Here is a 23,998-nt window from a genome sequence, read left to right as displayed (position 1 = left end):
GGAAGTGCAGGAGGGTTAGACATATATTTTACTTTAATTTTAATGGAAGCTCTATGGATAAATTCTCTGCATTGCAATGAAAACTGAATCAACAACTGCGTACTGGACTGTTTATGGCATTATATATGTTGAATTCTTAGAATCAGCATTACAATTATTCACTGTCTAATGAATTGCTAGCAGAAGTCTCTCGTGACTGGATTTTGACATCTGTTGACTTCTGAGTACCAGGATTTCCAGTCTCCTGGAGTTGTGTGGCGTTCCTGAACATTTTAGCATGTGGTTTGGTGCATGTGTCCAAGAGGAAATGTGCTCTGGTGATTAAGATAGCATTGGTATTCAAGAGTTTGAGGTATGTTTTGTCTGACCCTGATCTTTAAAAATGCAGGTCTTCTGATTTGGAAACCTACATATGTTTGAGAATATGCTTTGTCTAGAAGTGTTACAGTAAAGATCTAGTTCTATATATTCTTTTCTACCCTATGTACAACGCTGGTTTTGCCCCATGTAGGATGTATCTGTCCATCTATTTACACAATGCTAGCAGCTGTATTACTTCAGACATCTTTGCATGTGTGTTTTCTAATGAAAATGGTCGTAGGATACTAAGCTACTAATTTCTCCAAATTAGGAGGTTGTACAGGAGAATGAAACTATTAATTTGCACTTCTTGTATTTCTGGAATATATTGAATGAGATGGCAAATACACCTGCTTGTTGGGGGGTATAAAGGATGAAATTCTGATTCTGTGCCATTGGAAAGACTCCCACCGATTTCTGCAGAGTGAAAATTTCACACAATTGGGCTCTTTTCCTACAGAGTGCTCTGTCACAGCCATCTCCCTTCATTGACAGCAGCATTGATCCCAAAAGCAGTGGCAAGCAGTAAAAAGGCAAATATGGTGCCTTGTCTTATCTAGTATAGGTGGAGTAGCAGAGGACTTCTACAGAGGTGAAGTTATTCACAGGTTATGTACTGAGGGAAGGAAGGGGTTTATTGTTGGTGGAGATACAACCTGTAGGGTTAGGAGAAATGGTGAAACTGAGTATGTTTGTCTAAGACTTAATTCAACTGTAATTCAGTCTGCTTAGGTGTGCCTGTCCAGCCAGGGTTCAGTTATACCACCAAAACCAACATATTTTCGTATAACCACTGCACTGTTCAGTGTCCAGGGAAAGCTTGTTCAGAGGAGGCAGCGGGCTTTGTATGGTAAAAGGGCTTGTAGCTTCTGATCATACCTTCTGTTTTCACCAGCCTGACCAGTGAATGAGACAGGAAGAAAAGAACAATGACCAACTAAGACCGCTAAACACTGCTCTGAAATCTGTGGATTTCTCTACTTTTGCCTTAGATTACCACCATGGTGCCAGTCAAGTAATTTAGACTAGGCTTTTCATACATGAACTCTGTTTTTCTCCTTTTACTGGTACCTGGTTTGAGAGCTGGCAATGTGGCTTGCAGAAGTGATGTGCGCTGAGCTCCTTCCTGATCTGTTATACTTGCTTGGTGATTAGATTTGTCAGATAGTCATAAATATTCTTAAAAATCAGACCTTGCTTATCTCTGAATAGGCATTTGAGTTCCTGAAAGCTTTTAGTGTCTTTATCTGGAGCCAAATCTGTGATCATGATTTCATCTGATCTATACTATATATACTGAATTTCATTGAAGCTGTTGTAAAGTAAAGTTCATATTTAACTGATATGATTTATATAAAGTGTTTGGACTGTTTTTTCTGGACAGCAAGGAAGCTGGAGCATACTCTTGTTTTTATAAAGTGCATGATGACGTGAACTGTTCTGGCATTAATTCTGCAAAATGATCATTTTAGAACAGCTCCCCCTAATCATACATGACTAATGTTTGTAAACTTGCATAACTCTTCCTCCTGAATTATTAGTTTTGTTGGTTTGCTTCTAAGGTCTTGGTGTTGCAAAAAAGGAAAGCTTTTTTAATTCTCTGGGTGCTTATAAATGGCCAAACAGACCTTCGTGAGCAAATTCAAAGAGCATGAAAACCTTTTGAGAGGTTTTATTCTAGGAAACCTGCCAGTCTCCAGTGTCAGCATTCCAAGTCTCTGCCTTTGGAAATCTTTGCCACTGGAAGCACCAAGTAACTCAAAGCTTATTTAGAAGTGAATTCTTTGATATGAGTGAGTTAAAATACTTTAGTTATTTCTTCACTTTGTTAAGAAAGTAGTGACTTTGGACTGCAGTCCTGTATTCCTTCTTAAATGTGCCTGTTAGCACAGTTGAGTCAGGAATGTTATAGTTAAGGAAAGGGCCAAAACCTGCACATAGGTGATCACCAGTAAACCACGACCATCACAGGAAACACTGAGTCAGGAAAGACAGAATGCAGCTGAGCTTCTGTGACAAGAGCAGTGAACTATCCCAGTTCCATGAATTCTGTTGGAAAGCCCATTCTGTGGGATGCATGCAAGCTTTGTAATGGACAACAAAATTTGTTTCAAAGTGATGAGTTATGACTAGGCTAATGGCATGCAGTACTCATCCTTTCTTGCATTAATGAGGCACTGGCAATTAGCTTCAAAACCTAGGTTTGTTGAGAATAATATTAATGAAATAGTTGTACGTAAAAAATTTCAGTAAAATTAGCTGACAGTGAAATTACTGGTTTTCTAGGATTTTTTTGGTAGTACTCAATTCCTGTTACAAAACCTACATAGTCCTTGCAGCAGTCTACAGTGTGAAAGTGATCAGAAACAGATCTATCTGCTGTAACTATCCAGGCAGAATACAATTTCAAAAAAAGGGCAAAGGAAAGAAAGAAAATGGCATAAATTACAGAAAACAAATGAGATGTTTGATACTTTTTGACAGCCCGTGAAGCTGGAGGGAAAGATGGAAAAAAGGAAAGATTTGTGAGTTCAGGAGCATATTTATACTTTGCTGGTAATTCTGTTATTACCAGGCATTTCACCAAATACCAAAACCTGTTATAGATTAAGAAATTATAAATGTCACTCTTACTCTGCTGTTACAGTCTGCCTTTGTGAGAGACAGTAGTTAGGTGGCAAGGTGGCATTGCCTGAGAGTGATCTTGAAAACATAATAGTTAATATGCTCAATTATATACATCAAAAAGCAGAGAGCTGATTTTACCTGACTCTTAATGCTTATTTTAGAAATGTCTTAGTGTTTCATTATTAAAGCATACATTCTTAGCTCATTGCGCATAGTTTTTCTGAAAATGTTTTTAAACAATTAAATGAAAACCGAACAAGTTTATCTGGACTAAAAAATATTAAGGAGAAACTCAGATTTAGCTAGGTGTTACCAGTGTCAAATGAATATGAAGTTATCCTAAAAAAGGTTCAATATGTTTTCTAAAATGGAAATTCTTTGCAGTGGAGAATATTGCCCAGCTTACTATGCATTGAATGAGTTAGAGAAGTGTTTCCTGGGCCTGTTAATGTGTTAATGCAAAACACCTTTTTTGTAGATTTGCCTCCTGATGCACATTTCTGCTCTGGCAGCTTAAAATCACATGAAGCATAAGTGACAAAATTAAAACTTTCACTGTGTAAGACAAGATGCTTATTAATAGGTAACAATGCCTATTTGGAAGGAATACTTGAAAATTGTATGGGCCAATCATCTTCCAAAGATGTTTTCCTTGGTTTAGGCCTCTTAGATGTTTATTTCTTATAAGTAGTTGTAGATCTTTTGTTTAGATTTTGTAAAAACAGAGGTCAAGTCTATTGCACTGTCCTCATAAAGTGTTTCTATTGACTTGAGTAGAAATAAGATGCTGTATTAAGTAGGATTCTGATTTTATTCTAGTGTTTGAAGTCTGTAGCTCTCAATAACAAAAAAATCTGCTAAAGGGCAGATTCTAATGAGTCAGCAGGAAGATGTCCAAAACTAAAGAAAAGCCTAGGAGGAGATATCAAGTCCATTATGCTCATAATAATAATTAAAAAAAAATCACTAAATCTTCAGGTTTGCTTTATGTAAGTGGTAACTTGAAGTAGCATGTACCATAGTTGCCTTGAGAAGGTGATAGTTTAGGATTTCCAGTCTGGGTTTATTTTTGTAGGAAAAAAGATTGTTTTTTTGCTAGAAAGAAATCTCTGTTTCTTGATTCATTTTATCACTGTTGCAGATGAACAGGAAAAATGTTTTAGAGAAATAGTCTGAAAAGCAGATTTAATGAAAGTATGATTGAGTACAGCACAGGAACCACTGAATAGCAAAGAACATGTATCAGATCTTATTTCAATAAGTATTAAAAGCCTTGTTTAGAATAACATTTTTTTTACACAAAAGCATTGAACCAAAATATGTGCTCATGCTCTGATAGCCTCCTTAAATAGCTTGGAGCTTTGATGTTAAATGTGTTTATTTCTACTAAGTGAGTATATTCATAATGACAGTTTATAGACCACAGGAATGGACTTTGCCATAGGCATGCTTGCAGCACTGTTGCTGTTCACATGAATAGGTCTTTTTTTTTTTTCTATCGAGCTTTTTCGTGATATTAATAGAAAGTATGAGGCCTAACAATTGGAGATGTTACAAAGTAGATTTGAATAATGTAGTTAGGTAGGAAATCAGATAGCTTACAGCTGAGAATTACTTTTGTAACTCCTATTGGAGTAGTTCGGGATCATGACTTCAAAGGCTTCTTTAGAAGATATATTTAATACCTAACTGCGAAGATAGCCTGTGTCATCTTACGGACTTAAAAAACCAGAGTGCCCACAAGTGAAATGATAAATTTATGGAACTTACAAAGGTGGTAGAGAAAACAGTCTTTATATCAGGTCTTTCAGGAATTGTATTTTTAATGTGTATGAAGTAATAGAAAAATATCATAAAGAAATAAATGTTAAAGACTGGAAATAACTTTCTGACTGTAAATGAAATACAGTTCTTTGGGATGTGACAGTGTGGAAAGATGTAGTCGCTTCTGTAAGGTCTGTCTGCCCTTCCATAAGAGAAAGCATGCCAGAGGCTTGGCTTGTGTTATTTTTGTGCCTCTGCTGCCTTGGGCTGTTTGCTGTGTCTGAAGGTTTACCTCCAGGCAGGTGAGACAGGCTAGGCTTTGGGAAGTATATGACTGTTTTTAAATACAAGATCTATTTCTGTTATTTATAGAAACAATAAATAATACATACCAACAAATTCTAGTTCTTGGTAATAAATCTAATTGCAAAGGGGATTTTATTGCCAGGGAATATTATACATACATCTTGTATACCAAGGGTACAGTGTTACCTTCCTTGTAAGCATACCATGCTGGGTTCACATCAAGCGCATGTTTTGGTGTGCTGGAAACCACAAATAGCTCTTGTTGAATAAAGAACATAATAGCTCTAACATATCCTTATGTTAATTATTTGCTTCCTCCTTATTGTAGCTATATTTATAATGAAAAAAACAAAAGAGCATTATGAAAGGAGGTCTTGACAATGCCCAGATTTTCTCATTGTGTAAAATTTAAGCAGACTGTTAGCTAGTATAATCTACTTGGTGTTTTTCTGAACAGTTGTGCTCTGTAATACAACATTATTAAAACAATTTCCTGTTCTTTTCACTCATATACTAAAATGTCTGCAATTTTATATCACAGTTGCTTTAAAGCTTCTTGAGATTGCAGGTTAAAAAGATGGATGTGACTGCTTCATTTGAAAGTGTGCTATTTAAATTACCAAATTAAATCATGTAGTGTAAAGTCAGTGGAAAAAAAAAAAGGAGCTGATCTAGCTGAATGCTTAAGAAGAAAATTTCAAAACACTTTCACAAGCCATAGGTAAAAAGAAAAATGAAATTCTCAGTTGTTACGTATTTTTCTGTCAACAGCATCCACTTCTAGAGGGGCTAGACACTGTGTGTTGCAGTTATCTTTTCTTTAAAGGTTATTTGTAAGTCCCAACGTAAACTGATCAGTTAGCCTAATAGTAAGAAGAAAATGTATGTGAAATACCAACATATTCAAAGTGAGTGTTTCAGCTTAAAATTGTTTTGGCTGAGATTTTTGTGACAATCTGAGGGGCTGGTTTTGGTTTTTACTATAAAAATGGGCAGGCAGATGTTTTGTGCATACAAAAGCAATTGTACATGCACTTTGGCATGTGGAACAGCTGGAAGACCAGCTGCTAAATCTGTGCTCACGTGTGTGGGGTGCTTAGATAAGGTACTTTGATAGAAATTGTCACTCTTGCATGTTTTAAAGTGAGCCAGCCTGTTAGCTCCTGAAGTATTCAAACAGTGGTATTCTAGGGAAAGGTAAACTCATGTACAGTAAGTGCAACACTGCAGATATTAAATAGTCTCACTCAGACTTGCTCAGTGCTCTGTAACGCTTTAAAAATGGTGATGCTTCCCTTTTAAGATATCCTTTTTTTACATTGGAAATTGCAACCTCTAAACAAGTCTTCCAATTTTTCAGTCTTTTAGCTATTCTAAGTACTTTGTAAAGTAAGGGCGAGTTTTGAAGAAAATAGCAAGAATCCCGGTGGTGCTTGAAGGAATTCACTGTATTTTGGCCTGGCATTATTTTTAGTTCTTGCATAATAAATTAATCTGTATTTTTCTGCCTAAGTCTGTCTTCTGAGAATTACATAGAGGATACAGGAAGCATGGTCACGTGGGGGTTGGTCCTCCTATGGCTTCTATGTCTGTCTCCTTTGCTGAACCTCATTACCAGAGAACAGAAGAGTGTTATCTTTCAAATCCTTGATTGCATTTGTCATCTGCAGTTTTCTATCTTATTTGAATGCTTTCCTGGACTGTGGATGCATGTTGGTTTGCTATGTACTTTCCGACTGGATAGCTGTAACTGGGTTCCCTTTACTGTTGTGGCTGTTTTATTTTTACCAGGCTGTATAATGAAATGGATTTTAAGTAAAACTGGGTTGGTCAAAGTGTGATGATTTGTTATGGTCTTCCAATAGGGTTGCTTTAAAATGGCCACAGTAAGGGTTTAATTAACAATTTTAGTTATAAAATTGATGGCTAGAGGCAATAGTGCTTTACTCTTTGTTCAACTCTATAGTAGAGCCATTTGTTTTAAAAACAGTTTATGTGGGTGATGGGTGGTAATCTGTTTCGAAGCATGGGAACTAGCTTTTCTTTTCCAGAAGTCTGAACTGGTACACTAACAGCAACAGTTCCTCCTCATTTAAGCTTCCTGTGGCCTTAGATTTAATAGATGTGGAATGAGAAATAACTTTCAGTTGCATTCTGTGTAATGGAGTGGGGTTAGCCAAAATTCCTAGTCTGCCTTGTGAGCCAAATCTTACCCTGTAGAGGCAGGCATATTACAAGGAAAAATTACAATAGGCCTTTTTGCTGCTTCTGGCTTTCTGATATGTTTACTGCTTCATGAAGACAGGACACGAGCTTAACGGGAAATCCTCTTTTGTTTTGTACTCTGTAGCTCAGTGTGGACGTAAAAGCTTTTTTGAGTTGCTGACATGGCTGAATTTGGTTTTGCTTTTCTTTGGAACAAGTTTCTGCAAGATTGCTTAGTTTTGTCCAATAAGATCTGTGAAAGAAGCCAAATGTGACTTGCCTAACATGGTTTAAACAAAGAGATATTCTGATAACTTTTTGATAAAAATACAATTCTAATGATCCCATGTTTAAGTGAATTACTTGAAGTTTACCAGAATTGTTAACAGGAAAATCCACAACAGATCTTTGCATTGCATACAAGAAAAAAACAGCTTCAGACTTGGTTTCATTCATTTGGGGATAATTCCTGCTCTTTAAGAGGTGAAGACATTTCGCATAGATCAGATAAGAGTAACAAAGTGAATTTGAGGTACATAGAGTCAAATTCTGTGCTAATGCAAACTACTAGTAGTGATAATTTTTGCATTAAAAAAATTTGCTAATAACATACGCAGTGATGAATGTTTATATACAAGTCATTTTTCTCAGGTTAATAAGCAGAAACATGACACCAAATATGTATTTGAAGCGTATTCTGTATTGTGTCACAAAGTATCTCTAAGAGATCGGAATCTGCTGATGTGCCTATGCTGTTGACATTTCAAAAAGTACCTTGAAAAAAGCTCATCGTGCATTCGTTCTCTAGAGAAATGCTGGCCTGGAGTGCAGCAGGGTTTGACAGAAAAGGAAGAAATACAAACAAATTAACAATGTTCAATCTGACAGCTGTGTTTAAAAATACAAAGTCAAACACTAGTTTTGATTAAATATCTCTTTCTCTGGTTTCTAAAACAGTCCCAGAACTTCTGCTAAATATCCATTGGGCTGAGAAATTCCTGTGGCTGGGATGCCCAGAGCAGCTAGTGAGCAGGCAGCAGTAGTGCAGTCTTCCCCATACCTGCAGGCTCCAACTCTGTTGTGGGGCACTGTGCCTATGCCTGAGCAGGCTGCTTCATTTCTAGCCCACCTGCTTCTTGGCCTGTATCCTTAGACTGCTGTTGGCTTTCTCTTTTTTGTTTGAATCCTCTGAAGTAACCTGTCACTTGGCTTTGATCATGGACTGTAGTGGAGTCCTCTTGGTAAATATGTTAAAATTCCCCTCTGTTGCACTTTGCCTTATTCTCCTTCTGCTACTTCCCCCCTTCCTTTTGCAGGTACGTGTACATAAATGACATGGACATCCGATTAAGTGCAGACATTTGATCCTGACCTAGTGCAGACTGCTGCCAGCAGTGGTTTTGGTGATGTGTTGGGCAGTAGGCACAACAGTTCAAAAACCACCTGATAACTTTTGCCTGAGGAGGTGCAGTAGCTTCTATGGCAGCACAGAGGCCCCCTGAACAGAGCACTGGAGTCAGCTGCGTTTTGGGTCAGCTGGTTTCAGGTTTTTATCCCAAGCTAGAGCCTAGTTTTGAGAGCTAAAAAATCACTAGGAACCGAGGATGAAGGCTAGTAGGAGAAATTTGACTGTACGTATGGCTTGAGTTGTCTTGACCTTATCCTGCACCAAAATGTTAGTAATTCTCCCCAGAATCCCTCATGTATTTTCTTCAGAATCTGTTCGCTCCACCTTACTAAGGCCCAGTAAGGATTACTTCTGCTAAAGTTAAAATGCTAAATGTGGCATTTTTCAGGCTGCACAGTGACTCAAATCATGTCAAACAAAACAGTATTTTCAAACACACTTTTGTTACCAAGGTTTTTATATTTTCTGCTATTTTTTTCACCACAACAGTGAACCCCTGTAAATCTTATTTCCAGATTCCCATTTTACTGTTAGGCTTCTGTGGCAGGAGCAGAGGTGTGGGGACAATGGAATGGCTCAGCAGTAAGCTGTGAGATGTCTTTACTACACAAGCTACTAGAGGCCTTACCTAGATGTGAATTTCAGGTTTATAAAAACAAAGGTTTTACGTAAAATGTTCTTACCCCTTAGATTGTACAGAATCATAGAATGGTTTGGATTGGAAGGGACCTTATAGATCGTCTGGTTCCAACCCCCCTGCCGTGGGCAGGGACACCTTCCACTAGACCAGGTTGCTCAAAGCCCCATCCAACCTGACCTTGAAAGAAAAGCTTGAAAATCGTGGCTGAAGTTCTTCCCAAAAGCTCAGAAGCCAGACAGCACTGAAAAAGAATTCCACACTTCTGCAAAAATTTAAATATCAGGATTTATGAAAACTTGACAGTACTGTTTCAGCATACAACAACATTTTTGAGGTATTTTATAAATATTTGCAGTCCTAGTCTATACACTGTCACAGATGTAAATACAATCTTCAAAAAACAGCACTCTCTCCAATATTTTATCCCAAACAAAGGGAAATAAAGTGTAAACAAGCCAGTGCCTTTATTTTTTTTCACTCTAAATAAAGCCACATGTTTCTCTTGTTCCACTGTAAGTCACGTTGGGGTTAAGGTGAAGAGAAACAAACATATTCCTAAATTGTGCCTAGCTCACCAAATATTAATGCTATAGGTCACAGGTAATTTTCAGGTCCATTTCTAGCACTATAGACTGTAAATGGCTCCAGTCTCAGGATAAAGTAGTTTGGCTTTTTGCATGCACTAAATGAACTATTGCAGAAGCGTCCTGTGTATACCGATGGTTTGATGCAGAGTCTAGCACAGGAAAAATGCATTGTTAATGTACAGGCTTGCTTGGCGTGCCTGCTGTGTAAAGGTGCAGAAGGCTTGTTTCTTCCTGCATCAGTTACTTTTTCCTTATTAAAGCAGGAAAATATTTTCAGTCGGAGAAGTGCCAAGCCAGTTATTTTAGAGAAATCTGGTTTATATCATAGATTTCAGTTTAAAAACAGAAGTTTAGTAAAGGAAATCAAAGTTACTCTACTGCCTGTAGTATTCGAACTGTGGTGTTTTTTAGGGCTGTGCTAGTATTGCTTTGTATTACAGAGCTAAGGCTCCTTAAGTAACGTTGCCAGAGAATTCTCCAGATTTGACCTGGTCAGGCTTCATTCTGACAAGTTAATAAGCAGGCATGTGTGCCTCAGCTTGCAAGAAAGATGCATGCTTGGAGTACTGTACACAGCCAGGCTATTTCTGCAGGAACCTAAATGGAAACAGTGCAAAACCAGCTCTTCAAGTGTTGTTTTCCAATAACGTGTTGAATGGAAAGAGCTTGGTTGCCTAGGTAACAAGCAGAGTTGCTTAGCAAGGTTTGTTTTAGTTAATGAAATGATAAGAGGAAAAGAATGATAGATCCAGTTGTTTTAAACCCTAGGAATGAGTTGCCATGAATATGAGGATGGAGAACGTGTGTGTTGAAGTTTGGCTGGAAAGCTGTTTCAGTCAGGCTGTCCTAACTGGGCTGAGGAAGTGAAGTCCAGAAGGGTGAGAAAATCAGTGTGCTCCAAGTGGCTTCATAATGCCTGGAGTGTCAGGTGTGCTTGGGAATGTTGTTTAGGTTGATTTTGGGGTATTTTGCAAGCAGCCCTGCCCAGATATGGCAGCTGGGGTGGATGGGGCCCAGTTGCAGGGTGGTTGCTGGCTGTGAGGCTGCAGAGGAGCTTGCAGAAGGAGGTAGATGGCCCACACGGCAGCAGCTGATTGTCGGGTGCTGTCTGAATCGATCGGCTGGGTGTTCCCAACTCTGTGGCAGAGGGTGGGAAAGGGATGCTGGGAGTGCTGCACGCCCTGAGGAGTGACCCCAGGGCCCTCATCCCTGCCAGCCCCCTGTGCTGGCCTGCCCAGCTTCTCCGCCAGAAGAGGAAGATGTAGAACTCATAAATCTGGTTAAAGTGTATCTGAGTCCATCTAGTCCCCGCACTGCCAGTTTGGTTTTAAACAGTGAGATCAGAGCATGGCCAAGAGTGGTTGCGTGGACATGCAATACTTGAGAAATAAAACATGGTAGGAAATGGCTATTTGGGGGTTAGCTCTTGTTCCAGGCTTATTGAAGCAGTGCTGCTTTAGAAATAGATCCTGTCAAATTGAAGCGTAAGCTATATACTCTCCTGTCGCAGACTAAAGGATTTTCCTCATTTGGTTCAGACCTACCCCATGTGGCTAGCAAGGTGAAGGCTGTCTTTCTCACTCCTGAATAGAAGTGGGTCGCCGGAGTGGATTTTAAAATGGATGCTATAAATGGCAAGCGAATGCTAGTAACTGTAGTTAGTCTCTTGAACATGTTGCATGATCTGAAATTCATGGTGTATGTGAAATAAAATTAAGAAAGCTGAGTGAAGCAAGAAGAGGGTACAGAACCTTTTCCTAACTTGGGCTTGTTGATCTGGATACTAATGGAAGTTAAAACTGTTTTAAAAATATTACCCTTATCAAAGCCATTGGAGGTGACACTTTCTGCTTTGTAGATAAACGAGAAAACAACTGTAACTGTGTACTGCTTTTAGCAAATACTGATTTCCTGCTTTCTTAGCTTGTAAGAAATATGCTTCTTCATAGTGTTCAGTGAATGGTCTGTCACTTGAGCTAAGCAAGGAAAGATCAATCCTATTGCAAAGTATTAACATCTCAGTGGTGAACTGAACCCCTGTAGTCATGCAAATCCCAGATAGGGAGCAGTTCTGTAGCGCTTCCTTCCCTACTTCCTGTACTAAATAGGGAATAAAATACATATACTATAAATCCTGTAAGGAGTTTTCATGGAGCTGGATTGTTTTAATTGGATTTTCATATTTGCACTTTATCCTTAGTCATGTGAGAGTATATGGAGCTGACAATGAATGAAGTTTGCTCTGGGCAAAGTTTGCAGAGTTAATTTCTTCATGCTGTGGAACCTGAGAATTGGAAACAGCCGTGGATAAATTTTGGTCTTATGTACAGTTGTGAAGGCTGGGCAAGGAATATATTTCTTTTGGGTTTGTCCAGGTCAAGCTCACCTTTAAAATTAGAAGAAAAAAAGGAAATAGTCTGTTCACTTGTGGATATCACGTTAGTCTTCTAAAAATAGTACAGATTTTTTAAGTAATGCAGTATTTCAAATACATTCTTTTTCTCACGCAAGGACATCCAACTGTATTAGAGACTTCTGCTAAATAAACAAGGGGATTTTCAGATTCTTCGTAACGTGGAGTAAAATGGACTGGTCTATTACTAGGCTTTTTTCCTTCTGTTGAAATATCTGGTTTGCCTTTAGGGCTCCAGTACAGAGTGAAAAGTTGGATTCTTGTTTCACTTGTGTACTCCTATTCCTGTGTTATCCTCCTTACTGGAAAGGCTTCATCTAAAACAGACAAGTAGGGAGGTTGTTTGCAACATGAAACAAAACAGAGGTGTGAAGATGTGTAAACATCTGACAGAAATATTTATTAATTTTAGTTACTGTATAAGTTGAAGCTTGATGAAAATACTTGTATCTGGTTTGTGTTTTCTAGAAAGTCTTTCCATATAGATCCTCTTTTTTTAGGGGTCAAATAGGAAGGAGGTCACAGGTTTTTTTGGCACTGAAATTCTATAATCCAGCAAGCATACTCCTAGGGTTAGATTTCAAAATACATGAGTAGTAGGACATACCTGCTCTCTTAATAAAGTATTAAGGGTATATATTTCTTCATAATCAAAAGACTGCGCATGGAGTTTCAAGAATGAGGTTAATTGTATTCGGGACCTATGCAGGTTTGGAACTGTCTGTGGTAGTGATGAGAGCAATCTTACAAAGGACTAGCACAGTTTGGAGAAAATGAGTTGTCTCTGATAACCTGATAACCAGGTAAGACATTTGAGAAGTTTTGCAGTGTTACATTGTGTCAGAAATTGTCTAAAAAAAACCCCTCGTCACATAGGGTCTCTAACAAGATACATTTCTATACCTCAGGTGTGTTTTATTTACTGGTTCCAGATAAGCAATCTCTAGGCTCAATTTTCATTATAAAGACATCAAAATTAAGTCTCACTGCAAGAACATTGCATTTTATAGTGCTCAGTGTGATTTTTTTTCCAATTGTATAATTCACATAATTTAAGACATAACTTTTGTGGTCTTCAGATTGGAATTTAAATGAATAGTATTGGTATATTTTGGTATATTTTTTTTAACACTAATCAGTTATGTATCTGTTCTTGTTGATGTGTCATTAAAGTTGTAAGAAGTAATTATTTGGAAATATATTTCTCATTAAATACAGTGCACTAAAATACTTTCCTATTTCTGATACTTCAGCACAACAGAAATTACTGAGAAAGTATTTTTTGTCAATAAACCTCTCTGTAAGCGCTGTTGTCTGCACTTCAAGTGTTTGTGCACCTCCTTTTATCACACAGTAGTTGATCGCTACTGTGAATTAGCAAATTACTGCAGGATAGGAATATCGTGGGGGGGGTGTAGGAGCAGCCATTGCACTGTCAGCTTCTAGCCTTGATTACCTCACAGTAATTTGTGTTCAATATTTTCTGGTGTGCTGTGGAAGAAGGCAAGTGCCAGCATAATTAAGGTTGGATTACACTGCAAATACATACAAAATGGCCACTTAAGAATGCCTGTATAAAATTTGGTATTTATTACTGCAATTTAGTATTGCTTTGTGACACCATGTTGATTTTTGTTTGCTTTATGTCTTTTTGCTTTTTTAACTTAATGATTTTCATTTCAGTTTCCATTTCTTTTAGTCATCAGAAAAGGGTACCCTGGCTGTTAGAATTCTTTCTTCATAATATTTTTCAATTAGAATGGTTTTATGTCCTTGCTAGAAGTATAGTATTGAATCTGCAAAGCTAATATATACCTATTTTAATGCTATTAATAAGCACTTAAAAAGGATCATTAAAGTAAATCTGCTTTAGCCTTTAGTCAGATGTGTTTATATGTAATATTCTGTCATACTTTTTGAAATATTGACACCTTTTAAATCTGGTGGGGTTTTTTGCTTTTAAAGGAGAAAGGGAGGGAAAACAGAAAAGAACTAAACATATTCTTTATGTGCTAACCCTCTCATTTTTCTTGCAGGAAATCCTGGCTGAGTAAAATTGGAAGCCCAAGTTCTCGCATAGACCGAACAAATTTTTCTAATGAAAAGGAGATTTCCAAGCTTGACTTCTCAGGATTTAGCACTAGATACTAGTAGAAGAAAACACCACTGAGCACGAAACTATGATATTTCTGCTGCATGATATTTTCTGTGCCTCTGTGAAACGTCACAAGAGCAGTTTGATGCTTTCTATAGTAGAGATAAATATAAATGGTCTCTGCTCACATGCAGTAAGAATTCTTAGTTGCTGTTTTGGACTTTTGACACCACGAATGTCAAGATCTAATATCTAAAATGCCAATACCTGATTTATTGCATCTTGAAAGCGAGTTAAGAGGTGAAAAGGGTCAGTGATTATTTGTGCACAGTGAGTTTTGTTATAGATAACCATATGGAACCTAGTTTTACACTGATTCATATTTTTAATGCAAAACAATAAATTTATGTTCTACCGCTTGTAATTTCACCTAAAATACTTCACTACAGAACTGGAACACTAAGATCTATTCTAATTGCTCTGTATTGTAGATCATGTTATTTGTGATAATTAGTTAAGATATAGCAGCAGCAATTTAAAATAAATGTATGTTGTGTCAAACTAACATTGTCTAACCAGCTCTGGTTTAAAATTCTTTATAAGAGTGTAGATAAGTCTTGGAACAAGATGATGAAATGCGTGGCCTCTCACTCCTTTTTTCCTTGTCTACCTAGAGCTTACATCCATACTGACTATAAAGGATGTTTTGATCTCTCTGCTTTTTTGATGTTCTTACTATAATGGAAGATTTAGGTTATTTTCCTTATGGATGTGTATTTGCTCCTTAGTTAGAGTATATGTTGGAACCTGATTCAACATGGATTGTGTCCCATGTACATTGTGTCAAGTATATGAAAGATCATGGGAAACTTGGGTTATGTACTTGCATAAATATTGGAGAAGTCTTTGCAGTATTGCACCTAACTCTTATACAGTGCTCTTTTCACAGGCACCAACGAGTCTGTCAGGGCTGGAACACACCTATATCCTCAATTCGGGAAGTACTTCTGTGTCAGGATTAGTAGCTATTGGAAGGCTTTGGTTAGATCTGATGTATCTAAGCAGGCACCTACATGATCTGGCAGTACTTTCAGTTAATCAAGATTGGTGTGTTCATGCTGTGGTGGAGGCTCAAGCTGTAAGTCCCTGTGAGAAGTATGTAGCACATAAAGCGCAGTAATCCTGCAGTAACGTGGTCACATGGCCTCAGATTGGCTCTGAGCATGGGCAGAGCACTGGTATTTCCACTGGCTGGTCTGTACCTCTTCTCAGAGTAGATAGTGTCAATTTAGGCAACATCCTCAAATTTATGGTTTACTTTTTTAATTTCAGGAAAGGGCACTTCATAGTTTAAGCATTACAGTTTTTCATGTGTGCAGAGCAAGGTGTGCATAGAAAGGTATTTCTGTGGACTGCTAGATGTATTTTCACTAGGCCTTTGTGCATTAAGCAATAAAATCTCCTTTCTAGAATTTGCAGGAGTTATTTATAAATTGTTATAGTTCAGAGTGCAGTTGACTTCTGTGATTATACACAAGCATCCTTTGTTGAAGTCATTGTCAATAACTCTTGTTGAACTCAGATGGTAAATGGCAAAGTTCAAGTGTAGCAGTAGCTCAATAGCTGTTACATCCTCTCTGAAAGTTGTATCCTGCTGAACGTAAGTAGTTTACATTTTCCTTGAAGCTACCTGGCAGAAGATACTCCTTCAGTCAAAGGCATTTCCAGGCAAGTTGCTTTGCTCATATTTTGAGAAACAATGGTAGAGGAAGGCAGAAAACAAATAGGCCATTAGATACACAGGAAGAAGAGCCAAATATGAAATTGTTGTTTTGATGTGTTGGCATGGGTGTAGCTGGATGCTCACAAGGACTCAGTAATTTTAGCCAGATTCCACTAGAAATGCAAGGCCTGAGGATGGGGAGGCAGCCATTTGAAATGCTCACTTTTGGGGGGAGAAAATGTGCTGGTAGAGAACTTTGAGAAAGTTGAAAGATGAAGAAATTTGTAGGTAACTGTTTTACATGGAAGACCAAAAAAAATTTGAGCCTTGATATGAGCACTACACCAGGATTTTTGAAATGCTTTCCCTAACCAAGAAGTGTTTCAGCAGAACTTACTTCTAATGTGGTGTTAATTAAGTAATTCCTGTAATCTGCATCTTATATACTGTAGGCCAGATCTCTTGTTGAGTCTGTCACAAGGATTTTTTCTATATCTGTGTGATAACACTCAGCCTCTGCTTTTGTGGTTTTTTTGAGCCTATCTGATGAAAAGTTTGGTTCTGGAATGCATCTATAACCTTCCTCTTTGTTTGTAAGTCAGCAATACTGATGTTTTCTATTTTCAACATCCACTTCTCTCGCATCAGTGATATGACAAGGCAAAAAATACACGCAAGTTCTCTAATGAGTTTGAGTGGTTTTGACATGAATCAGAAGGCTGGATTGATGCGCCGAGGCCAACTGTATGAGTTTCAACAACGCCAAATACTGGGTCCTGCACTTGGGTCACAACAACCCCATGCAACCCTACAGGCTTGGGGAGGAGTGGCTGGAAAGCTGCCTGGCAGAAAAGGACCTTGGGGTGTTGGTCAACAGCTGGCTGAACATGAGCCAGCAGTGTGCCCAGGTGGCCAAGAAGGCCAATGGCATACTGGCTTGTATCAGGAACAGTGTGGCCAGCAGGAGTAGGGAGGTGATTGCGCCCCAGTACTCGGCACTGGTGAGACCACACCTCAAGTACTGTGTTCAGTTTTGGGCCCCTCACTACAAGGACGCTGAGATGTTTGAGCGTGTCCAGAGAAGGGCAACGAGGCTGATGAGGGGTCTAGAGAACAAGTCTTACAAGGAGCGGCTGAGGGAGCTGGGGCTGTTTAGTCTGCAGAAGAGGAGGCTGAGGGGAGACCTTACTGCTCGTTACAACTGCCTGAAAGGAGGTTGTAATGAGGCAGATGTTGGTCTCTTCTCCCAGGTAACTAGCTATAGGATGAGAGGCAATGGCCTCAAGTTGCATCAGGGAGGTTTAGATTAGATGTTAGGAAAAATTTATTTACTGAAAAGAGTGGTCAGGCATTGGAATAGGCTGCCCAGGAACATGGTGGAGTTCCCATCCCTGGAAGTGTTTAAAAGATGCGTAGATACGGTGCTTTGGGATATGGTTTAGTAGGCTGTTGTTGGGTGGATGGTTGGACTTGATGATCTTAGAGGTCTTTTCCAACCTATGATTGTATGCTTCTATGATAAGTTTTATAACAGTGCTAAATAAGTTGCACATAGTATGCTTTTCATTCTTAGAGAAGTTAAAATTTTGCTGAACAAATAAGCACTACAGGCCTGTCAATGTTTCCCAGAAACCCTGGGCAAGGTTTTCAGAGGAAGAGGAAAAGAGAATAAATACCACATTCCATACCTTCAAAGTTTTGGGAAGTCTTATAGCCTCTTGTACTTCTGGAGTTACACCCAGGTAGAGTTTTCTGAAGTGCGTGGTGTTCCAAGGGGCAAAGGGATCTCTTCCCTTACACTTCCTCATTCTAGCTGCAGGCGGAGGTCCAAGGTGGTGATAAGGGTAATAATAATATAGGAAAGAGTATATGTCCCTGTGAATATAGGGGTTACTGAGGCCAAAGCCCATCTGTTTATCAAGCTGTGGAATTAATACTTAACTTACTTGACTGCTGCTGGCATCCTTGTGCATGGCCAGAGGGAAATGCCTTTACACAGACATTTTACACTGCATTGAAATCAAACTTTAATCCATCATATCTGTTCTTAACTGTTGTTGCATAGTCATGTTTTATTCATGCAAATGCCTGCAGAGCTGTTAGGATCCTGTATTTGCTGAGGTATATAGCCAGCCTAAAGTAACTTGTTTTATGCACAGGGAAATGTTTGATTTGCACAAAGTGGCAACTGCCTTACTTGTGGGTAAATACAAGCTTGTAGGACTCTTGCCCAGGCGATCATCAGCAATAAGCAAATAATCCTGCATCTTTTCAGGGGTATACTGAACACAAAATGGAGGCTTTTACTGACTGCAAGAAAGAGAATAGATTGAAGTTTTGTAAGTAGCTTAAGTGAGACGGTGTTGTCAAAAGCACGCTGGAAAGTAGTCTAGAAGACAGTGTGTCATTGTTGCTTTCCTGAGAAGGCTGCTGGAAGTGAACAGATAGCAGTTTGTTTTTCATAACTTGGATAACTTTTTCCAAAATCGATATTAAAAGACTGTTCCAAATAACTTCCGTTCTCTGTCTGAAAGATCCTTCAGATCAAGGCAGGATGCAGTCCTGCAGTCTGAGCAGGTCAAGTCTTAATTGTGAGCTTGTGGCATGGCAGAAGACAGTGGTAACTTCTGTCTGCCAGCTTCCTGGGTAGGCTAGTGAGGCTGCCCTGTGTGAATTAAGGGTTCTAAAGTTGGATGAAGAGCTTGTCAGAGGGATTGGATGCGTCTGGGAAAGACACCCTCACATTTGGGGAGGTTTGAGCTCTCTGTGGAATATGGGTGTTTAGAAATATTTTTTCATGCTGCAAGTCACATGTTGCTGTGTTACTGCAACTAATGAGGTGCTGTCTTGTATTGCATGCATTAATCTTCTCATTTTATTTAATCCTCAGATTCTGTTAAGGCATCATGAGTCCAAAACCATCGAATTTGTGGAAATACAGTGTGTGCAGAACATCAGAGCAGTATCTTGAAATTTAATGAGAACATCACTGATTTTGAGCAGCCAAAGAATTCCAGTTGTAAGATAGAAAAAAGACAAGAACAGATGGCTAATTAGACATGAAAACTAGGTTGATACCTTTTTCCCTTTTCTACTGAATACTAATATCACTCAGTTATAACTGTAGATATCCTTTAATTTTATTTTGAGATTTTTTAAAAACGCAATGCAGCAGGAACGGATTATGTGTAGGCCAGCTCCATTCTTGCTGCAAGTGGAAATAGTTTCCACCTGTCTAAAAAGGATTGAGACTGAAAGTCTGTTCTCACTATTTCCAAGTTATTTGTGAATTCTGGACAATTATTTTCTTGAAGGAAAATTTTGTGTCTTACTTGTGTTTTACCATAATTTAAGAAAGTTCACATCATTAAAACTTAAGACCAGACATGTTAATTAAAATTAGAGCTTAACCCCTAAATGGTCAGGCAGTTTCAAAAATTTGTGGGTTTTCCTTTGATTAAAGAATAAAAAAATGAAATCTTCCCTAAGCAGTGAACAGAATGAGAGCATTATTCCTCATCAGGAATGATGTAATCTTGTATTAAGCTAGCTGTTCTCAATACTGACAGTGTTGTAATGCAGAACAAGAATGTTCTGCTATACTTACTCATTCTTGAGCCTTTGTACCGAGAACAGCATGATGGTATCTCCTGCCATACTTCCTTTTACGTGACACCAATCTGTCACTTTTTATTTTCTTGATATCCTCTGGAGCTGCCTTTCTTGGCTTGCTTTCTTCTTAGAAAACTGTATGCATGTTTGCTGCTGGAATCCTCTTACTAGACAGAATGAACTGGATTAGTCAAGAGACCTTGCTGATTAATGCATAGCTACATACTACTACCCACTGAAAGTACTCTAATTTGAAGAGAACGCTGTATTGAAAGACGAGGGCAAATATTGGCATGTGCTATAACTTAAGGCTGTTTATACAATGGCAATACTGTAAATTGGAATTTCTATAGTATTGTTCATTCTTAACGACTCCTCACAGTATCCTTTGTAGTGGGTATAAGTACTAGTATTAGAGAGTTGGAAGTTTTTTCTGCATCAAAACCAAAACACGTTGCACAGACTTAAAATAACTATGCTTGCCCCAGTTTGTCTGTTATTAATACTGACATAACTGAATAAGAAATAATGAAATGGAAGATCAAAGAAGGAGCCAACCTCACTTTTGGTTAAAGGGCCTGCAGAAATGGATTGAAAGGTTTTACAAGTCAAAATTAAAGAATGATTTAAGTAATTGAGGATGCTGGTTGTCTTCCATAACTAGGTGATCTTACAACAATAGTTAATATACATAAGTGCAAATATAAAAATATTTTCTGATGAATCACTTCATAAACCAGTTGTGAAATGTAATCACCTTTATGTCAGAAGGTAGCAACACAAAGAAATACACTGTAAACAGCTTTAATGGAGGAGTATGAGAAGCTTGGCCCAACAGTATCCGAGATCTATGGTTTGAAAAGGCAGTGTGGGCTCTTTTGTAGCTATGCAGATAGCTTTTGGTGTTAGAACTAACGGCCATGATTCCTCTTTTTTAGAAATAGGAAAGTCCTGTAACATTTCTTCCTGCATTTGAGTTGTTCCTGAATGTGGACGATAGGCTTTAAGCCGTGATTCTGATTCACAGACATCTGATCAGTGTCAAGAAATAAGTTTTGTCCATCATAACCATGCACTGGTGTCTAGTGACATGGAAAAGGGACAATGCCCATTAGGCTTTCTGAGGCCAATTCTTTTCTGTATGGATATGCATAGCACGCTAAACCGAGTCTGAATTAGAGGTATACCCAGAATCCCTAGGTTTCTCCATTAGATGAAAGGTAACCTGACATTCACTTGTCTTTGACAGGGAGATAGCAAAATAAACAATGGAGAGACAGGAGTTCTGTCCTCGGAAGCACTAACTTATGTTCCATTGGAATGCTGCCATGGACTTCAGTGAGAACAGTCATGCAACTGGAGGAACGCTACCAAGCAAGGAAATGGATTATTAATGGGACAGTGTTTGAGAAGTGGTAGATAAGATAAAGACACTAAGTCACCTTCTTGTGTGCTGGCTTTGTTTTTTCCTACTTAAAGAAGTATTACTGTGTCTTCGGTAAGGTTATAAAAGCCTGAACTTTCTTAGGTGAAGTTCAGCACTTGAAAAGGTGCCAGATACTGCACTATCCCAAGCAAACAAGTAATTGCCACTTTGTAGTTACAAAGTTGTTCTGCAAAGAATGGGAGCAGAGGTAAGTGGATACACACAACCCTGCAAAGCATTAACAGTAATAACAATAAAATTCCAGCTGAGGCATAGGGATTGTAAATAGAGCAGGAAGGGTGTAGGAACTGGACTTTTAGAAAGCTCAACATGGAGAAATTTACATGAAGTTGTTTATCTGGAGCTGCAGTCAATAGCATCACTGGAAACTAGTTCTTGGTGAACAGCATAAACAGAAAAGGGTTAGCTGGGGAAGAGGGTCTCGGCAGAAGAGGTCCTATCTTCAAGAAGGCATTCAGGATCAAAAGCTCAGGAGATATGTTTGGAGCATGGAAAGAGAGGTTGAAATAATATATCGACTCTTAAGAGAATCATCTCTAGATGGCAGCATCTTGGTGCTCTGGGCAGATCACAGCTGGGGGCTTTTGATACTTACTGTGAGTCTTGTACAACTGTTGCTGGTGTTTTGTATTTTTTTCCCTGTTTAAAAACAACTAGCCTTATAAAACTTCTATGACATGTACTACTGAACTTTATAACTAGTGTACTGCTGAGCGGCTTAGTTAACTTGGAGGAAGAAACCTTATTACCAGCTAGGGAAATACATGTGAATTGTGATGTGTATCTCCAGATAAGGGAGAAGCTATAACAGTCACATCTCTTATCAGAAATGACCATGTCTGCAGTCAGGGAATAGACAGACAAAAAATTTGCAGACCAAGTTAAAACTAGTTAATGACCCACTATATAATACAGAGGAAAAAAAGTTGTGCAGTTATCTATGTTTGCTGACACTTTCAAAACAAAATGATGACTAAATAGTAATGTGTACTCCAAAGAATGAGTGATATACCAAGATGAATAGGATTTAGGCACTATTTATCACAGTTAAGCCATAGCCTGAATACCATAATGCTGATCACTTAAATTCATTATGCAGGCAGTATAATCTAGCAGTCAGTAATGTGCCTGTGAGAAGGAAGAAACTATTTCTGTCATTTTAAACTGAACTGTAGGCACCATGTGATTGACAAGACTGTGCTTTCTCTTATTTCTAGGATGTGGTGCTAACATTTGTAACAACACTTTTATCTGAAGCAAAGTCCGTTAAACCCACTGAATTCTTACATTCTACTGTTCAAAGTATTCAGAAGAACTGTGAAATAAATCACTGCTGCTGAAGGACCCATTTTTCTACCTTCAGTCTTTCAGTAATATCATGACATTTAACCTAGTCTGAAGCTGATGTTTCAACCCTAACCCCTAGCCCCTAATCCCAACCCCAACGCAAAACCTAACCCCTAACCCTAATGACCCTAACCCTAATGACCCCAACCCTAATGACCACAAACCTAACCCCAACGCAAAACCTAACCCTAACCCTCAAACCCTAAACCCCAACCCTAACCCCAAGCCCCTAACCTTTAACCCTAACCCCTAGCCCGAACCCTAATCCTAACCCTAACCTCAAACCCCAAACCCCAAACCTTAAACCCTAACCCCAAACCCCTAACCCTAACCCCTAACCCTAACCCCTGAACCTAACCCCTAACCCTAACCCCAAACACGAAACCCCAAACCCCTAACCCTAAACCTAACCCTAATCCTAACACAAACCCCAAACCCCTAACCCCAAACCCTAACCTTAACCCCAAACCCCAACCCTAACCCTAATGACCCTAACCCTAATGTCCCTGACCCTAATGACCCTTGTTTAACTTCTTCATCAACGACCTGGATGAAAAGTTAGAATGTACTCTCAGCAAGTTTGCTGATGACACCAAACTGGGAGTTGTGGTAGATACACCAGAAGGCTGTGCTGCCATTCAGCGTGACCTGGATAGGCTGGAAAGCTGGGCAGAGAGGAACCTGATGAGGTTCAACAAGGGCAAGTGCAGGGTCCTGCACCTGGGGAGGAGCAACCTCATGCACCAGTACAGGCTTGGGGTGGACCCGCTGGAGAGCAGCTCTGCGGAGAGGGACCTGGGTGTTGCCTTTGTTGGCGTGGCGACCTGGTTCAGGAACGGCACGGCGACCTACCCCCCGGCCGCTCGGGCCATCAGCTCGCAGACACCAACGTGGTGGACAGCAAATGGCGTTTATTGACGAGTAGCACAGTATTATATAGCTTAGGTTTACAGCGTCACTTCCGTCTGCTTACACCATGGGCTAGACGCTACTGGTTATCAGGAGAGGAGGGGGGGCCTACCTTTCCGTACAGCGCGACATCTTCGACCGCCAAGCCCTAACTATCCACACCTGGGTGTCCTGGTGGATGACAGGTTAACCATGAGCCAGCAGTGTGCCCTGGCTGCCAAGAAAGCCAATGGGATCCTGGGGTGCATCAAGAAGAGTGTGGCCAGCAGGACGAGGGAGGTTCTCCTTCCCCTCTCCTCTGCCCTAGTGAGGCCCCATCTGGAGTACTGTGTCCAGTTTTGGGCTCCCCAGTTCAAGAAAGATGAAGAGCTACTGGAGAGAGTCCAGCGGAGGGCTACAAGGATGATGAGGGGACTGGAGCATCTCTCCTACGAGGAGAGGCTGAGGGAGCTGGGCTTGTTCAGCCTGAAGAAGAGAAGGCTGCGAGGGGACCTAATAAATGCTTATAAATATCTGAAGGGTGGGTGTTGGGAGGATGGGGCCAAGCTCTTTAC

The 23,998-nt window shown here is 39.3% G+C and overlaps 1 protein-coding gene across 2 annotated transcripts in view; it reads left to right on the top strand.

Moving 5' to 3' along the window:
• ACYP2 (acylphosphatase 2) overlaps positions 1 to 14,971 on the top strand; it is a 47,968-nt gene extending 32,997 nt beyond the window's left edge. For both annotated transcript variants that reach the window (XM_075413629.1, XM_075413630.1), the window contains one exon: positions 14,348 to 14,971. In XM_075413629.1, the coding sequence (XP_075269744.1) occupies positions 14,348 to 14,462 (115 nt within the window). In that variant the 3' untranslated portion in view covers positions 14,463 to 14,971. The remainder of the gene's footprint in view (positions 1 to 14,347) is intronic.
• Positions 14,972 to 23,998: the final 9,027 nt, after the last annotated feature.

Source organism: Opisthocomus hoazin, chromosome 2 (genome assembly GCF_030867145.1).
Source record: "Opisthocomus hoazin isolate bOpiHoa1 chromosome 2, bOpiHoa1.hap1, whole genome shotgun sequence".
Lineage (NCBI taxonomy): Eukaryota > Metazoa > Chordata > Aves > Opisthocomiformes > Opisthocomidae > Opisthocomus > Opisthocomus hoazin.
This window is presented reverse-complemented; position numbering and strand designations above follow the sequence as displayed.